The sequence below is a fragment of the Idiotropiscis lumnitzeri genome, chromosome 14 (assembly GCF_059441095.1).
Source record: "Idiotropiscis lumnitzeri isolate Australia: NSW breed Sydney's pygmy pipehorse chromosome 14, RoL_Ilum_1.0, whole genome shotgun sequence".
NCBI lineage: Eukaryota > Metazoa > Chordata > Actinopteri > Syngnathiformes > Syngnathidae > Idiotropiscis > Idiotropiscis lumnitzeri.
This window is the reverse complement of record NC_142404.1, coordinates 13595507-13613759: the sequence shown is the minus strand read 5'-3', so window position 1 is coordinate 13613759 and position 18253 is coordinate 13595507. Positions and strand designations below refer to the sequence as shown.

Sequence of the window (18253 nt, the reverse complement as noted above, 5' to 3'; positions counted from 1 at the left end):
ATGTGTCAACGTGACCAATTCAGCCTTTCAAATGATCCTCAAGTTTATGTAACTGAGAATAAGCACCGTACATGTCTTTTTTTATTTTTTTTTCCTTCTCATGTCCTTGACCTTGTTGTACAGAATATACGTGAGAGCTTTGGAGACAGTCTTTCCTCATCCACTAAATGCTAAATCACACTTTATCGAAGTAAATGTATGCAAGCCTTTAGCCCGGGGGTCAGAAACCTTTTTTTGAAATACGAGAGCTGCATCTTGGTTACTGGTTAAGGGCTACCTGTTTGATGCTTGTGAATTTGTTACGTAGGGATGAGCAACTTAACTACCGGGGTGGGGATGGTTTAGGAACATACAACATTAGTTTTGCAAATAAAATCACATGAGAAAACTATTCCATGGATGAAAATCATCTTTAGATACTGGCAATGCCAAGAGTGCTGTCTCAATCTGAATACATTTTGGCTTTTTGCAAAATTTTTGTGCAGATAGCAGGCGGTACATGCGGGAGATTGTACTTTGAGTGCAGATTATCTTTTTTTTTTTTTTTTTTTCAAGTTCACTGTCACTTTAATTGTTCCAACAAATTGCTGCTGTTGCTTCTGTACAAAAAAAAAAACCAAACAAATTAATGACACTTACTTTGCACCACGTCGTAATTGTCATCAAAAGATGTAACGCCAGCCGACGCTTCGTTTTCTGTCTGTCAAGGTGTGAATCGTTTCCAAGTCTGAAAATGTGATTAAGCCAGGTATGAAATTTTTATTCTATTAGGGCTATGTGGCTAATCGATTTTCCACGCCATAATGATTAATAGGCTTAATTTTAAGATTTTTTTACTCCGTGTATTAATCGATTAATCGTTTAGATACAGCCCCTCAACGGTAAATGTTCTTTGATTCCTGTCGTCTTCCATGAGCGCAGACTGATCTTTTTTTTCAAGGCATGCAAATCTTCGTTTACCCTGGAAAACAATGATCAGCATTTTATTTCATTTTAACAATTTTATATATCAATATTGTTTTTCTACCGATTAATCGACAATCAACAGAATAATCGACTATTAAAGCAATCGTCACCAAAGTACTTTTTAAAAAAATTTTGCACGATAGTTTGATACACGTGTATTTATTTAAATTTTTGTTTTAGAAAATACGATAAAGTATAAACGGCCCATATTTGTCGCATAAATGGAAGAATATTTCAAATGAAAAAAAAAATGCCATGTATCTGCATCGATACATTTGCAAGAAGTTGTATTGGTGTCGAAAAGGAATTTAGAAAGTGTGCCATCTCCCAAGCTCTCCTCAAACATCTAAATATAACACTGGTAATAATTTTACCATATTGGACGCCGAATCCATGTTTGAAGCGGCATAGCTCATTCGAAATCTTTTAGGACAGAGTTTCTTAATGATGACCCATTATTCAAAATATATCTTCTATTGTTGCATGATGTGCCCAATTGACTGCAGACCGTATTGACCCGTCGCCAGTATCCCAGTTTTTGGAAGAATGCAAATTTGGATGAAATACGAGCTATAAGAGACTGTCGCCGGATATGCTGCTATTTCAGGGTGTTTGCGAGGCGTGCGAGGGCTCCAGGACAGACAGGAGATGTCATCATTTCGCAAGAGCTCCATTTATTTGTGAGTTGGCCGGCTCATGTTCTATTTATACCGAAACCAGTTGAAGTCCCGGCGGACCGCCTGCTCCAGGCTGAGTCTTTGGGTGCCCCTCCTGAAAGATAACTCTCGAGAGGATAGAGCAAGGGATTGATGGATATGTCTTGTATATTGAGGCCGATCTAGTCCACACTGTTGACGTAATGTACTCTTTTAGAACTACAAGTGTGGAGGCGTGAACTACAAATCAACGGTAAAAGTAAACGCACATTCTAGGGCTGCTCGGTTATGGGAAAAAAAAATTATGCACAATATTTTTTTTGGGGGGGTAGTAATTTAAATCACGATTATTCAAATGATCATTTATTTTTGGGAACAAAATGTATGATGTTTAAAGCTAAAAAAAATTAGTAAGACAAATCAAATTCCTGGAAAGACTGAAATTATTTAAGTTCTTCTTGGACCAAACAAAATTCATAGAATTAGTTACATAAAAAAGAAAGTTGTGAAAAATTCAAGTAAGGTTTGCTTGTATAAACAGTGCATTGGAGTTTATTTGCTATACACCATAGAACTAAGTCAGGGTATCGATTAAAAATTCCAAAATCGACTTGATCCGATATGCAAGGGCCCGATTAAAATCGATTTTCGATTCATGATTCACTTTGATTGATTTTCAATACGATCAAAGATTTCACGCTGTACCAATTTTTATTTTTATACGAGAGGCATTCTTGGAAGAAGCAATGCTGCAATTAGTACAAAGTTCTTGCTGTAACTAGATTCATTAGTAAAAATACTCATATTTACAGTAAGAATTAAAGCCAATACAGTTACCTTAATCATGTATGTTTTATCTAACTTTTTTTTTAACCCAGCCCTACATAGATAGACTATCGTAATATTTGAATAAACACTTAAAATCAATCTCTCAAGTGCAAATTTTGAAATCAAATATGCTCACTACAGTACTAGATATTGTAAAATGAATACTATGTGAAGAATGTTAGAAACAGCCTGCAATAATGTGTATGTAATGTATTTTTTGGTGAGTTTTTTTACAATTTCGCCAATTTTGTAATCAAGTGTAATAATTGAAATTGAAATTGAATTTCGATTAATTGCAGAGCCTTTTTTTTTTTTTACTCCATTTATATTCCTCGTTTCCAACACATTATTTTACGTGAATGAATGCATCATAAATTGTCCCCAAGGTGGGTTGCAACATTTACAAATGAATGATAATGTCTTCCTCCCTCATATTCATCGCTTATTATTTTTTTTAATTCAAAGAAAGTGAAATTGAACTGCCCGCCGCAGTGTGTGAGCAAGCGGGCCAACCTTCAGTAATCAGGCTGGGCCCTGGGGAAGGTACTGGGCAGGTAAGCAGCGCAACGTGGCCTAATGATGCCCAATTAAACTGTTGGCTTTTGCCAACTAGTCTGTTCAACCTGGCAGTGGCCCTGACGTGACATCCGCAGGCGACGAAAGACAGAGAGAAAAAAGGCAGCTCTTCCAAATCCAGCCACCGTGAAGCAAATATTAAATCGAGCTCAAAAAACAGATAGGACAAAAAAAAAAAAAAAGTAGGAATTTAAACATCAAGGCTTGCCTGGCAGTCTCGATGCTAAAAAATTGATGTCATAATCTTATTGAACATGTTTTCAAATCAGTCGGCATTTACGGGGCGAATTAAAAGTTTAGTGCTTGCGCTCCGCTTGCTGTTTGCAAGCCTGTTATTTGTTCTGTGGTAATTAAAGACCTGATTGTAAAAAAAAAAAAAAAAGTCTTCCAGATAAAATTGTGTGTCTCAAAGTGGGGAAGATTTATTGTAATTGTACAACAAAAAGACAAATTAAAACAATGAAATGAGATTTGTTACTCTCGTCCATGATTACGATGTCACACATTGTTGATCGCAATTTAATTTGTGGAGGACAGACTGCATAGTGTTTGTAACGTACTTTAAGGTGCTTGTAAAGAATCAATTTTGAATTCAAACTCTTTGAGCTCATCGCCTGCAGCAGAAGGTCAAAGCAAATGACTACTCACGCGAGCGAGAGCCACTTTGTATGTTTGGAACGTTGCCGGTCCACTTAAGTGTCTGGAGGAGTCTTTGGGACTGTCGAAAGAAATCGAAAAGGTTCTTTCTATGTGGACGAGAAATTTTCATTCACGCCAAGGTGGCAGAAATGCACACTGCCATCATAGTCGGGAGCCGCATGTCGGGCCTTCATAATTCTCTAACGACTGCACTTGATCTAAAAAAAAATAAATAAAAAATAAAAAACATAAATGGCTAGGAATGACAGTAAGACAAAAAAAAAACAGGGGAGCTAAATATAATATTCATGTCACAAAAAGAGACAGGGAAAAAAAATCAAGCTGAAGTAAAATGCTGATTTGTTGAAAACAAAAAAGTGAACATGGCAAGGCGGACGAGGGCTGACTTGAAAATGAGATACAAAACAATACAGGGGGGAAAAGAAAAAAAACAAAAACATCCATCGCTGTTCTGTGTTGTTTATCAACTTTATAGAAAGTGGATGAGCTGGCGCTGCCAACGGTATGAATGTCAGCTCCACAACAAAGACGACCAAATATTTGACCTAAAAGCAGCAAAAAGTCCAACGATGGAAACTTGAATATCGACGTGTCCGCCTCCTACGCATGCACGGCAAATTCACTGACTTTGAAAGTGACGGTGCGTGGATCAGCGTTGCCCATAGCAACTTTTGAGAACGTGTGACATACGTCAATGAGCCAAACAAACCCGATCATGAAGTTCTGGGTTCGATTCCGGGCTCTGGCCTTCCCGTGAAGAATTTGCATGTTCTCCCTGTGCCTGCGTGGGTTTTCTCCGGGTACTCCGGTTTCCAACCCACATTCCAAAAACATACACGGTAGGTGGATTGAAGACTCTAAATTGGCCCGAGGTGTGTGTGTGTGGGGGTGTGTTCGTCTATGTGTGCCCTGCGATTGGCTGGCAACCAGTTCAGGGTGTAACCCGCCCACTGCCCAAAAAATAGCGGGGATAGGCCCCGGCACCCCCCGCGGTACAGATTAGGAATGGATGGATGCTTGCACTTGGAAAGTTATTTTTTTTCAGTGGTACCTCGTCAAACGAAGTGCTGCCAGCCCGAATGAAAATGCAATTTTTTTTAATTTAATTTTTTATTTTTTTTAATTAATTAATTAATTTATTTATTTATTTATTTTAATATCTAGTCTCAGTTTTACGCAAGTGTGATTCACTTCCAGTCCGGGCACAAAGAGGTGAACTGTTCCTGTTTTTTTTAATTAATTCCTGAATTTTTTTTTTGGATCACTGGTTTCTCAAGGATCTTGAATATTTGTTAAATATGTCGTCAGCCGGTTTACTAGCCTTCCCCAAACTCTGCCGCTCGTCATCTAAGTAATGAAAACCATTATTTTGCACACCCCTGCCGTAAAGGAGAGCGGGGTGAGCAGTGGTTCATTTGCATGAGACGAAAACTATTTTAACTTATGAAAACAACACAATTCCTCAAACACACCCAATTTCCATCGCAAAGTTGGACTCCTGCTGCGTTTGTGTTTTTCTATCGCAGTCGCACACAGCCAAGGAAGCAGATATTGTGTCTGAAAATGACGTAAAAACGGTGGAAGGGCAGGCAAGGGAATGGACTGTTGACAGCAATTTGAGGGCAATCTATCAGCCCCCCCCCCCCAAATTGTGTGGCGAGTGGCAGCCCTGTTGTTCCTGCCGTTTGGGTTGCCATGCTGATAAATATTCATCCAAGAAAACTCATTCCTGTTATGATAAAATGCCTAAATGAACATGTTTATGACTGATATTTCAATTTCCAGTGTGAAAATGGAACTTTTGTGCGCTGACAGATGGATAATAGGCGGATTCCCCCCCCTCCCCTCCCTCCCCCTCCCTCCTTTTTTTTTTCATTTCAGTTGTGCTGCTGGATACAACGTCTGTGCTTGGAGAGCTCGGATGGAAGACGTATCCTATAAATGGGGTAAGGATTCCGCACACAACTCTTACACTTTCTGTATTTACTCTCCACGTTTCTTTTTTTTTTTTTTTTTGGGAGGTTGGTCTTGGTTACCTATCGATTACCGTGACGTGTACGTCTTTGTTTTCAGAGGCCTCTCAAGCCTCATGGGAAATAAAGCAACTCGGAAGCAAATGATGAGATAACATTTCTTCGGAGGCTTTTATAAAACGTTCAATCTTTCCCGGTTCAATTCCTTTCCGGTCACGTCACGGCCGAGCCACACCAATATTTCACTCCCCTTAAATGTGAATCGGTGGCAAGCAAATTGGATGGCCATTAGTCCGAATATCCGACAGCAGCTGGAATACGCATAAATACAACCAGGGAGAGCGTGGACGTGATGAGGGAATAACATTTCAATGTGCATCTGGACCTCATTTCACCTTTTGGGTGGCGGTGCTCCAAGACGAGAAAAATTATTGCCTAACGCTGTATTTATGACAGTCTACTACTCGAAAATTTCCATTTTGCTCAGACAAGGCGCCTGAAGCGCAGCAGCTGACTGAGAAATGTGAACACGTGTATTGTGCCATCCGAAGGTTTGGTTTTATTGAACTAAAAAAGGAGAACTCCGATTTTATAGTGCAACAATTCATTTTTTGCTAAACCGTGGAACATTTGCTATTTCGGTCAATTACCACGCGTGCCCATATTCCTCAATTTTCCGAGTCCCGTTTTGGTTGTTGCTTCCCTTTGAATGGACGTCCAGTGACTAAAAGTCCGGGGGGCCTAATTTGGTGCTAGTTGAACACAAAGTGCAGTCTAATTTTGTGCACGGGTGGACTTTTGTTCGTGTTTACTTAGACATGGGCGTTGGCGCTGTTGTGGGAGTGAACACCTGGCTTGGATGCCAGTCAATCGTAGCGATTCTTCTCATTCCCCTTAAAGTCAGCACTGGTGAGACACTCGGTGAACGTGGCGGAGTCACTCACTGGAGTCCTTGCAAGAAATCGGCGCGGGTGAAATACGTTTATAAGGAACTGCAGCGTTGCGTAGCGTTGTCTGCGTGACCCGCCCCACCACCAAAATGAAGATGTTACGTCACCAAAAGACGAGGCATTGTTTTTGCCCTTATTAACATTTGTCATGTCACGGCTGCTCTGATCATGCTCAAGTTTACTTTTCAGGAGACATGTTTAGCCTCTCACATTTGTTAACGACGAAACATAATTTATTCCCTAATTCCGTTTCCAAATGGCATGAATCTGTCCGTTGCAGTCGCCGAGTCCGACTTTTAAGTGGCACTTTGTACAGGATATATCCACCGGAGTTCTCAGTGGATTTCCATTTCCGTTTATCTCCCCAAACTACTCATCGTACTTTTTCATTTGTTTTCATCTAAGTTATTCTCTCACGAACCTTCGGAAAAAAAAAACCAAAAAAAAACTTTTATTTCCATACCTCATTCGCGGTTTTGTTTTTTTCTGCCAGAAAGCAATTTTCACAAATTTTAAAACAGCTACTTACCTCGCTGAGAACTTTTGATTGGGTAAACCGCCGCCTAAAAAAACAACAAACAGCCTTTTCTCCGCAAAGTGGCAATATTCAAAGTTTTGAAAGGAACGAAGATATTCGAGCGCTGACGACTGTGCAAAAAAAAAAAAAAGCAACTTCTTCAACTTTAAACAATTACTGCACAATCTTTTTGTTTTTTTTCCCCTAAACTCCACTCTTACTTTGAGTATCGTCTTAAATGCTCCTCTTCAGCAGAATCCCCGAGGTCCCCCCCTTTTCCTCGGCGTGCTCGTCTCCCTCCATGCGACGTCGGCAGTAACCCATATCAGGGTTACGGGGGGGGGGGGTGATGACATCATGTAGGTCGTGGTGACAGCCAGCCAGAGTATTGAGGAAAAAAGCAAGGGGGGGGGGGGGGCACTGGCGCCACGATTAAGCCGTCAGCCCTCTCCCCTCCTCACTCCATCCACTATCCACGGATTTAGCATTAATATTTAAGGCATCAAGGTGAGAGGGCCTAAGGGAAGGTGTGAAGATCTTGGGAGGTAAAATAGTTGAAATCCTCTTCTCTTCCTGGGACCTGGCAAGAGGAAGTCAATCCCCAGCGTATTAGACACAGCCTGGTATCAGGGCAGCTTGAGAAAGCCACCTTGTAGCTGCCTGCCGGGGATGGACCAGTGGTAGCTTGACATATCAAGCGGGACACCGTTTAGGAACGTATGAACAGCCGAATAATAATAGAAAAAATAAATAAATAAAATAAAATAATGCAGGGATGATCTTGAACAACCCAGGGCTCATTCCAAGATTGCGTCGCCAGCCCTCAAATGATTTCAATCAAATATTATGTATTTTATAAGAGCCAAGTGTGGTGAACGAACTGATTGTGCAACTTCCATCAAATGAATGTGACAATTTTAATTTAATTTAACATTCCATGTGGTTATTTGATGCCGATGGTCCATGTGAATTAAAGTGTCCTATTTTAATTCAATTACCAAGTAAATGCAATTAGAATGCTCCTGTTGGCATGTTTAGCAGTGGAATTAGACAACACAGTCACCCAGGATCAGAGGTGGGCAAACTACGGCCCGGGGGCCACATGTGACCCGATAAACGTTTTAATCCGGCCCGCCCAACTTGAAAAAAAATGTAATGAATAAACCTTGTTAATGTTTTATTTTCTAAATACTGTCGTTTTTCAAAGACATGTTTTGTTGTAATTCTTTTGTTCACTTTCATTTAAAAAGTTTTTCTCGGATGAGGTGAGGTTACCCAAACATTCCATCCATCTGATCCTGGTCCGGCCCCTCTGTCAAATTTTAGAAGTCGTTGTGGCCCGCCAATCAAAAAGTTTGCGCACCCCTGCCCTAGATGGCATGATGTCATTGATATTAGGTTCGTATTTCATCAAGAACCGATGTTCTTAGCAATAGTCAAAAATCGTTATTATTTATCATTTTACTATTTTTATGCATATTCTAAAGCTCACAAATGCAAACTCTGCATGTGAGGTGCCATATTATTTTTGTCCACTTGGTGTCACCATCGTCATGAATTTACAGTACTGTAGTATCTGTGACTGAATGCATGTGGCTTTCAAAGGCTGGGCCTGGCCTGTTGAGGGATGTGCGTTTGTGAAAGGGAGAATATATCATTTTAAAATTGCTAGCAAGATTTGAATGTAGCTTCATGTCACCATTTTCCTCATGGAGAAAATTACAGTATGTAATTCACGATTAGCTTTCATTTGGATGATTTTAGTCGAACCTTTGTATTCGTTCACCGCATCACTGCCTCTGTCCACTTGGAGTGAAATCTCTCATTCTAAAATAGATTTATTTTATTTTGGACTCTTTATTCCTGTCGAGACTGGAGAGAAATGTCACAAACTCAGCCCGGAAAGAGCGATGTCAATTAGTTGAGTCTATCCCAGCATGTCTTTCCAGGAATTACATCCTGGAAATTATTTTTGTCAAGGTGATAGTTTTGGTCATTTTTGAGCAAATGAGGCGTGTGACTGAAATGGCGGATTTTCTCTCCGTAATCAGAGCCATGATGAATAGTGAAGAAACTCAGGGTGAATGAAGGAAGGACTGAGTGAGGTGAAGGCAGAGAGGTCTGATCTGGCGTCTGCGTGGAGCCACATTAAGTACAAGTCCGAACGGGCAAATACTCTGCTGAAATATGCATGAGTCATTTCCCATGTGCTGGGTGGGAGAATTGCGAGGAAACCAGAGTGGAACAACGTCCAAAGCATCCCCTTTTTAGAAATGTCGCCATTAACAGAAGGAATTGCGATATTTTCCAGACCATAAGGCGCACCGGTATATAAGACGCAGTTTTCTATCTTGAAAAAAAAAGGAATTGTTTTCTGCATGCACAAAACAATTTTATACTGTGAACAGTGCCTTTTAACATGGCAACCACTTTGCTAATTAAAACAGAACAGACTCAAGAGAAAAAAAATATTTTGCATCATTTTGCGTATTTTCGGAACTATAGAGCGCCCCTAGTGGTGAAAGAAAAATCTGTAGATAAGCCGCACCGTTGTTTAAGCCACATGGTTCAAAACCTGGGGAAAAAGTAGCGGTTTATAATCTGGAATATACGGTATTCTCTACGTATTCAAATGTCTATAAATGACACATTGGTACCAGAAATTGACATTTCGTCTGAGTATATAGAAAACTGTTGTGGCCTGTATATCGTTTTTTTGTTTTGTTTTTCCTCCCCCACAAGAGTTATATTCTTGTCCTTATAGCCCTGAAAATACGATCATAGCATGCAAGGCGTAAAAGTGTTGCTTGAAAGAGGCAAGTTCAAGAAAAAAGTTGTTTGTATGTTATTTCTGCAAAGGCAGTTTCTCAAGTAATTTTTTTTTTTTTCATCGCAATATTTAACCGACTTGCATCTTATCTCAAAGCACTTTCTGCACACCTGATATGACTACGGAGTTGGAGTATACTTGTCTGAAGGAGACTGACATAGTTTACCTTCGGCGTCGTGCGCCATGGCCAGCGGTGGGAATTAAAAGAGGAATAATCTGGAAAACACTCAGCTTCCCCCAACGGAGGCTTTGAAAAAGGTAGAATGATTTAGCATGGCGCCGTTCATCCCGGTGACCTCTGCCATAACTGGGCTTAAACAGTAGCGGGGGGATTCCTTAATTGGCTTGTTTCTTTTCAGGGACACACGAGGGCCGAAAGCTAATGTGCTCCCATTCGGCATCTCGCTGACGGCTTTTTGGGCTAACCCTCACCGTGTGACGGGTACTGTGGGAGGTAGAAAGATCGGCTTTTTTCTAGTCGCATCTTCAAATCTGTCTAAAGACTTTGAAGAATTGCTGACTAATTTGAAAGCAAAAAAATAAATAAATAAATAAACTGATTGCACAATACTGCACCCCCCCCACACACACACAAAAATCTGCTGTTAAATTTGAATAAATCTCTTGTCTCTTAAATAAAATCAATTTAAAAAAAAAAAAAAAAACAGCACTTGACAAAGGACATGACATGACAGCAAATGAGTCACTCGACATTGCGCTTTGAATATTTTTTCAGTCATCCTTGATTTGCTCTCTTTGCTGTCTGCGACATCTTGTCATGTTTCACACGTTAACGGCGGTTGATTCAAACAGGATTTGTCTCCGCTGCTGCCTATATCGTCGAGTAATAGCCTCGCACCTAGCAGAGCAATCACAGCGCTCCATCAAGCTCTGACACATCCATTTGTCTCACTCTTCGTGGTCCGAGAGAAAACCAAAGGAAGACACGGGCACGTCGTGACTTTTATTGTATTTTGGATTTCTTAAGAGAACAAAATTTTCACTCCTCACCTGTTGTATTGTTTTAACGCACACGTGCCAGGCCACCGGCAAAAAAAAAAAGGATTTTGATAAAAATGCAACCTGACACTTTCAAATCGGGGGAGGAAAAATGGAAATACTGCAAAGTAGGATTGATCGATGCAATGTTGACATTTTCTACCTGCGGATCAATGTGGTCAATAAAAAGCGAGCTTGTGGACACGCGGAAGATGCATCATCACTCGCGGTCGCTGTTAATCTGTTAGTCTGTCATTGTACTCTTAATAATCACAGAAATATATATATATATATATATATATTTTTTTTAAATGTAGTCTGAATTAAAAATGAAACTATTTTCGAAATAAAAACCAATACATGTATTGTTTAAATCTGAGTTGGGGCAACTGGCTTCATTTTAAAAAATATAAAATACTTACATATTAAAGGTCTTGTTTGCCATAAAAGACGAGGGGTAGATGGCAAAAAAAAAAAAAAAAGAAATTAGAAATCTGCAAATAACAGCGACTGTGTATCACCTGTATTTTTAAGTTGTAATATCATCTTTCACCACTAGATGGCGGACGTGACTCGTTTGCACTTACACTGGGTCTTATACTGCCCTATACGACTGACTACATGAGTAGACCAAATAATTTTGGGCGGGTTTGGAACAAACACAGTATCTCAAAATGTTAAACTTTTGAGTGAGTTGAATTTTTGTGAAAATAAAATGCACAAAATTGAGTTGTTGGTTTGCTGTTCGGCGGTTTTGTGCCATCCTTTAATGGTCATTTTTATGGCCTTTTCACTAAGAAAATAAATAAATAAATCTGAATATGATTATCCTGTTTAGGTTGGAATAGCGGCAATATGAAACGAGCATTGAGAAATAAATTATGGAAAATGAAAAACATTACGAGCGCATATTTTGAACCTTTTTGTCCGACGTTAACTTGCCCGTCGCATTTGCATCGTCTTCCACGTGTGTTTTTACGTGCGGTGACGGGAGAAACGGAAACATCTTGTTTCATTATCAGCTCGCTGCTCTCACTCCTTGTGGATCCTGCGAGAAAGTGGGTTTGGGTATTCGGGGTCAGAGCGTGGAGCCTGTTAGAAGGGATACGATTTCACTGGGGTCGAACGATTAGTCTGGCAAGCTTTCTAAAATGCACTTAACATATTATCTATTCCGAAGATGCTGAAAGCTGCGCTTTACCACTTGCTCGCTCTGACAATGTGTCTTCTGCTCCCTTCTGGCCTAATTGATCGAAGAGACCAGACAATCCCATATTGTCTGCACTCATTTCCAGTCAAGCTAGTTTAGGCGCTGCCCGCTGGAGTCAGGTGGCTTTGAGCAGAGAAGACATCTCTCCTGATTCCACCAGAAGGACAGACAAGCCATTGACAGACCATAAAAGAAGAAAACACTTTTGTTCAAAAAAAAAAAAAAAAAAAAAAAAAGATTACTAATGTAAGTGGCCAGTTAATATAAAACGTTTGTTCCGGTTTGTGACGTTGGTGCAAAGAGAAAATTTTGCAATTGCTGGTTTCGATGTCCTTAAAAATACAAGTTAACTGAGCAAATCCTTGAGGAAGAAGAAAATACGTACCCCTGTGAATTTTTCTCACACTGCAATAATATCGGTGTTATGATTTTATTGCCATTCGAGCACAAGCTTGAGTTCCTCAAACCAGGTATTTGATTTAATAGATCCCGCCATCCACCTTAGCGAGCTTTAAAGACGCTCTGCGCTGGTAAAACATGTCAACGTAGCAAGTTCTACTTGGTTTAAAATACTACCTGAAGCACCAGTCGGGGCAGTTATTCTCCAAAGCAGCTTGAAAAAAAAAAAAGGGTTTGGTCCTCCAGATAAAGAGAAAAAGCGCAGAAGATGTCCGGAATTGCGTCATATTTTTCGACAATTTTTGGTCCTGAGATTGATTTTTTTTTATTTATTTATTTTTTTTTTTTTTTGCGTGTGTCTATTTTTTTTTGCGTATCGATTTTTTTATTTTTTATTTATTTATTTATTTTTTTTTTTTTTTACCTATAAATTGAATTCCAAGTACCGTTGACTGTAACTAAAACCACAAAGCTTCTCAGCCTTTTTTTTTTTTTTTTTTTTTTTTTACATTTATATAATCTTCCCAAAGCTTTTTATTTTCTTATGTGATTATTTCCTCTAAAGAACACTCGGACTTTACACACACTGTCAGTCTTGCGGTCTTTGGTTTCCTTCTGTGCCTATTTATCTTTGACTCTCTGTCCTGTCCTGTCCTGTTTGTCTGTCACCTCCACATCATTCTTTCCTTTGTTTTCGTTCCATCTCTCGCCTTCTCGCTGACAGCCTCTTCTCAGCGGTGAGTGGCAGGTGGCGAAAACACAAAGACAGTCAGCTGCGGATTTGCTTGTGTTGTCCTTTCAAAGCTTCGCTGTAGCCAAGTGCGCACTCGAGATAATGTGCAGAATGAGCTGACCCTTATACAAGGAAACGCACGACTTGCTGCGTCTTTCAAGATCATTTGTAATCTGTGCTTTGAAATGGGCAACGATACAATGAAATTAATTTATTTTTCCTTATGGAGGTCATATTTATTTCCGAACGTGTGTCGCGCAATCAATAGAACAGGTTTTTTTTTATAATTTACAGTCCAATTAAATGCGGCTGATTCAGGTCTGAGCGGGAATGAGATCGTAACGACCTTTTCAAGATTTTAGGAAGCTGAAGTTGTCTTCATCCTCGACGTCAGTATTTGCGAGTTGGAAGCGCTGATTTGAAGATGTATCGTACATAAACGCTTTTTAAAGGTCCGCTGCGGGCTACAGTTGCGACGGGAAGTAGTCTCATATCAGTTTTTCTTATTTCTTTAAATGCCAACACCATTAGCATTCAGAAAAAGTCCCAAGGAGCCTTTTTTTTTTTTTTTTTTTAATAAGATACACGGATCCCTTTTTGTTTGGAATATAAAAAAAATAAAAAGGATAACTCCATTTTTAATTAATGTTGTGTATTGACTGTGTGTTTGTGCTGCGTGCTTTTCGCTACGTGGGAGGGCCGGTCTTATCTAAATGGTGTAGTTGCACCCGCTCCTCAAGTGTGTGTGTGTGTGTGTGTGTGTCTCACTCGTGTGTGCAGCCATCACTTTGATCGCACATCAGTCAGAGGATGCTGAGCACACATTGACATTCTTGCCTCGGCATCTCTGGCAAAAATAGATATGTAAAACAATGAGCTCTTCCTTCCCGTTTTCCCACGCATATTTTGTCAAAGCTGGTGGTGGGCCGGGCGAAAGGTCGCTCGTCTGTATCCGAAGATGACGAATCACGCCGTTGCAGTGGAGATGAACGGCTCATCATCATTTAGGCGGATGAGATCAAGAATGGTGACAAGGATTCGGTTTAACCAGGAGTGATTTTTTTTTTTTTCTGGAGGAAACGAATGAGTTTAATGTGTAACATGACTGTTTACTGTAGAGGTGTGTGGCTGTTTTTCTTGCGACGTTAGCCAATGAACAAATTCTGCTCAGTTTAGTTACGGTTCAGGCAAACATTGCCAATATATATGCAAATGATCGTAATGGACGTGATCGCTGCGCATGATGTCATGTTGAAATCTGAAAAATGAAAATACGTAATATGTTCTTATTAGACCACTATTGCGACTATTTTTTAATGCGTGGAGATTTTGTCACTGTTATCTTGTTAAATCAACGTTTATTTATTTATTTTAATTTTTTTTATTAAAATTTTTTGTAATTATTTTTTATTTTTTTTACATTTTATTTATTTTATTTTTATTATTTTTTTTAATTTGTTTATTTTTTTTTTCTTATTTATTTATTATTTTTATTTTTTTTTGTTTAACCACAAAGCTATAATATATTTTTGATCCCTTCTGGATTATATTGCAGCCCGTTAACTCGGCACTAAATGGCATCATTATTTAATCTGACAAAACAGATACGAGGTTAATCAAGCATCTCTGTCAAGCAAACTCGGTATGCCAAGTTAACTGTGAAGGTTTTTGCCCGTCATAACTCAACAGCGATTTCACTGCAAATGTGAAACTGCGGGGCCGATTAATATTGAGTCGAGTAGTTTTGCTCTGCAGGAATCAATAAGATCTTGATAGGTGGTCTTGCTCATTGCCCTCGGCTGGTGACACATACGCGGCGGCGACCGGCCGGTCTGGGTTCTTTTCTCGTCTCTGCATGAATCCAAGAGTCAGACAACGAGACACCCGCGGGACACAGTTCAAATAGAACTCTTTACTCAAGAGTCATACACGGAAAGGCCGATGGCAGGAACAACCCGAAACATAAAAGGACAGACAAAATTAACCCCCCCCCGCTAAAATTGGATAACGAAGCCAAACGGGAACCTGAAAGACATCCGCTTTAGTTTTTCTTCTGAATACTTTAGGAAAAAAACAATCACTTAATATCAGCTCGAAATATAAGTTGAACCTCAACGGCCCTTAAAGGGTCATATGGGCTGAAGTCTATCTTGAGTGCCCTTTGGAGGATGGCTGAGGCCTTGACCAACCGGGTGTCACCGTTGCGATAACACTCTTGAGATCGCCATGGCGTTGACTGATGGCTGCTCAGGCTCCACCCCGCTGGCTCGCCATTTACGGTGATGGATGCTGGAATGAGAGGAGCGCAGGGTCTTTTGGATTTCATTTGCTCGCCGCTGTTCACTTGCCATTATTGATTTACGGGTGTACTGGTAATAGGTAGTGGGACACCGCCTGTGTGGGCGTGTGTGTGTGTGTGTTCAGAAGAGAAAGTGATGTATTGGTAAGCACGCTCCCTAAATGCCATATCATCATCACATTTAAAACAACAGACATAATCATTTTTTTGCCATTATGGATGTTTGCTTCATCGCATCTTTGTATTTCTAATGTGGCTCGAAATTGGGCAGTCAAAGCTCTGTGAGGGGTCTGCTTGAGTGTGAGCACTGCACTCTACTTTTAGCCGAAATTGTTTGGTGTAAAAAAAAAAGTGAAAGTGTAATAAGTTATGATCAACATTTTTTGGAGTTAAAAAAAAATCTCTCCGTGAAGATAGGTTAAGACGATGCTGGTAGCTAGTTTCCCAGATAAGCGCATGCGGGTGGATCTGCAAGAGGGATGGCTGTGCCGCTGTGGAGGTGGTCACATATTACTTCAATTATGATCTGTTCAAGCGGTTCCTTTCATTGCGATCAGACTAGAGCGTCAATTAATCAGTCTTTTTTTTTTCTTTGATTAATCAAATAAACGGATTAAAATATGAATTCATATCCCTTTATTGAAAAACAGCGCATTTAAATAATTTTTTTTAAAAAAATCATAATTCTAGTGGAATGTGATGTTTCTGCAATTAAAAGGCTGCCGACATTTTTTTTAACAGCACATTTTGGATTCTTTTATTCTCCAACCGTTAAAATTGCTTTCACACGCCGTCTTTTGGTTTTTGGTTACGAGACATCAGACAGGAGATAATACCTACAGTATCTAATTGAGAAGCTTAAAATAGCTCTGACATTCAGCCTAAATCCAAATCCATTCATCCATCCATCTTTGATGCACATTACAAAGAAGTGGATCTTCTTTTTAACATAAGAATGGTTTCCATCGATACCACCTGTCATGTACAAGGTCACAGGGAAACGAAAGTCTGTCTCAACTGACAGTGGGTGAGAGGCACGTATCGGCGAGAACAGCTCATCCATCGACCTCCTACAAACGATTCACACATGGGAGTGTCACCGGTGACTTATGACCTCGTGACCAAAATCTCACTTTGGGCCCACCCATGCCAACGCTACAAATTGGATATATCGTTTCCTCTCGTTTGACTGTCGCTGTTTCTGCTGATCTTCTGGTATCTCTTTTTTTTTTTTTTTTGGAATTTGCGTTCTAATTTCCCGCTAATTTATATTACACCATATGGAAAGCGCTTTTGTTACGGCACCAGCTGTTGTGAAATGCGCTATAAATGGGAGTATTATTTTATTTATTTGTATCTTACACAAAAAAAAAAAAATCTAAAACTGTTCTGACATTTTGTAAATACAGCTCGCCGGGACGTCTGCAGTGATTATGACAAAATTGTGGAAATTGATTGCAAAATATTGCAGTGAAGTTAGAAATCAATTGTGGAGGTGAGGTTGTCTGCCGCCTCTCACACACACACACACACACACACACACACTTAATTATTGTTTTGCTCATAAAGTCACAGAGCTGACATCAAGTTCCCCAATGAGTGCACACACTTCATCCATCTCCTTAATACTTATTACTGTACCAGTAGGGGTGTGTGTGTGTGTGTGGGGGGGGGGGGCGGCGTTTCCATGGGTGCGCGTTCTAAAGGTAAAAGTTTTTCATCCATCACAGAGGGAGTCGAGCATTGAATAAAAATATCTCAATCGCCGTGACAGTCACAACACACACACACACACACACACACACCAGTGAGTTACATGTTTTTGGCAAAGACAAAGACCGAGTGGAAAAAAAAAAAGCTTCGGGTCGACACATGAGTTATGGGAAAAGAGAGAAAGTGATGGATTAGAAAAGTAAAAAATATATATTCTAAGACAAACCTACAATTTTTTTTCAAGAATTCGAATATTTAAAATGTTTTGCTCTTTTCGTGGCCGGACAAGACATTTAATAATTATAATAATCATATACTTGTATACATCCGTCAAACAATTTATTAATTTTTTTTTTTTTTTATTAAAGACCGACGTCTAATAATAAGACGGAGAAACTCGATGATATCCTCAATCCCCCTCTGACACGGCTGAGATGCGCTGTAATAAACTATTCGAAGAGAGCGTCGCTAAGGGCGCTGTCTGACATTGCTACTTTGCTTTTTTTGGTTCGGGGGAAGGGGTTCACTGGCTTGCTCAGATGTCCTTCAGCAAACGGCTGCAGAACACGATTTTTTTTATTCCCACACTTAGCATCGCTGCTATTATCATGCCAAAGAACTTCATTGATTTGAAAAGCGAGTGAAAACGCAAGTGAGCGACGGGATCGACTGCTTATTATCTGGCATTATGTGCTTCTTCTATCTGTTTTCAATTGCGTCATTGATGGAGATGCTCAGCAAAGCGAAAAGATAGATGACAAATATTGTCTGTCATTTGATACGTGTTATTATGTATGAGTGAATTGTACAAATTCTTTGTTATATATTGATGTTCATACTTTGTGGATTATATGCTGTCAACTTCCCTGTGTTATTTTATGTCTATTCATGAGATGATTTTGGGGTTGTGGCGTAAGGACTTTTAACTGATTCTTCACCGCACT

General features: G+C 39.7%; 1 protein-coding gene across 4 annotated transcripts in view; it reads left to right on the top strand.

Moving 5' to 3' along the window:
• The window catches only part of LOC148323576 (ephrin type-A receptor 6-like), a 132309-nt gene that overhangs the window by 38968 nt on the left and 75088 nt on the right, over positions 1-18253 (top strand). For all 4 annotated transcript variants that reach the window (XM_088315886.1, XM_088315885.1, XM_088315884.1 and 1 more), the window contains one exon: positions 5568-5632. Coding sequence is in view for 2 of the 4 variants with exons in the window: in XM_088315884.1 (XP_088172010.1) it covers positions 5568-5632 (65 nt within the window). In the remaining 2 variants the exon portion in view is untranslated. The remainder of the gene's footprint in view (positions 1-5567; positions 5633-18253) is intronic.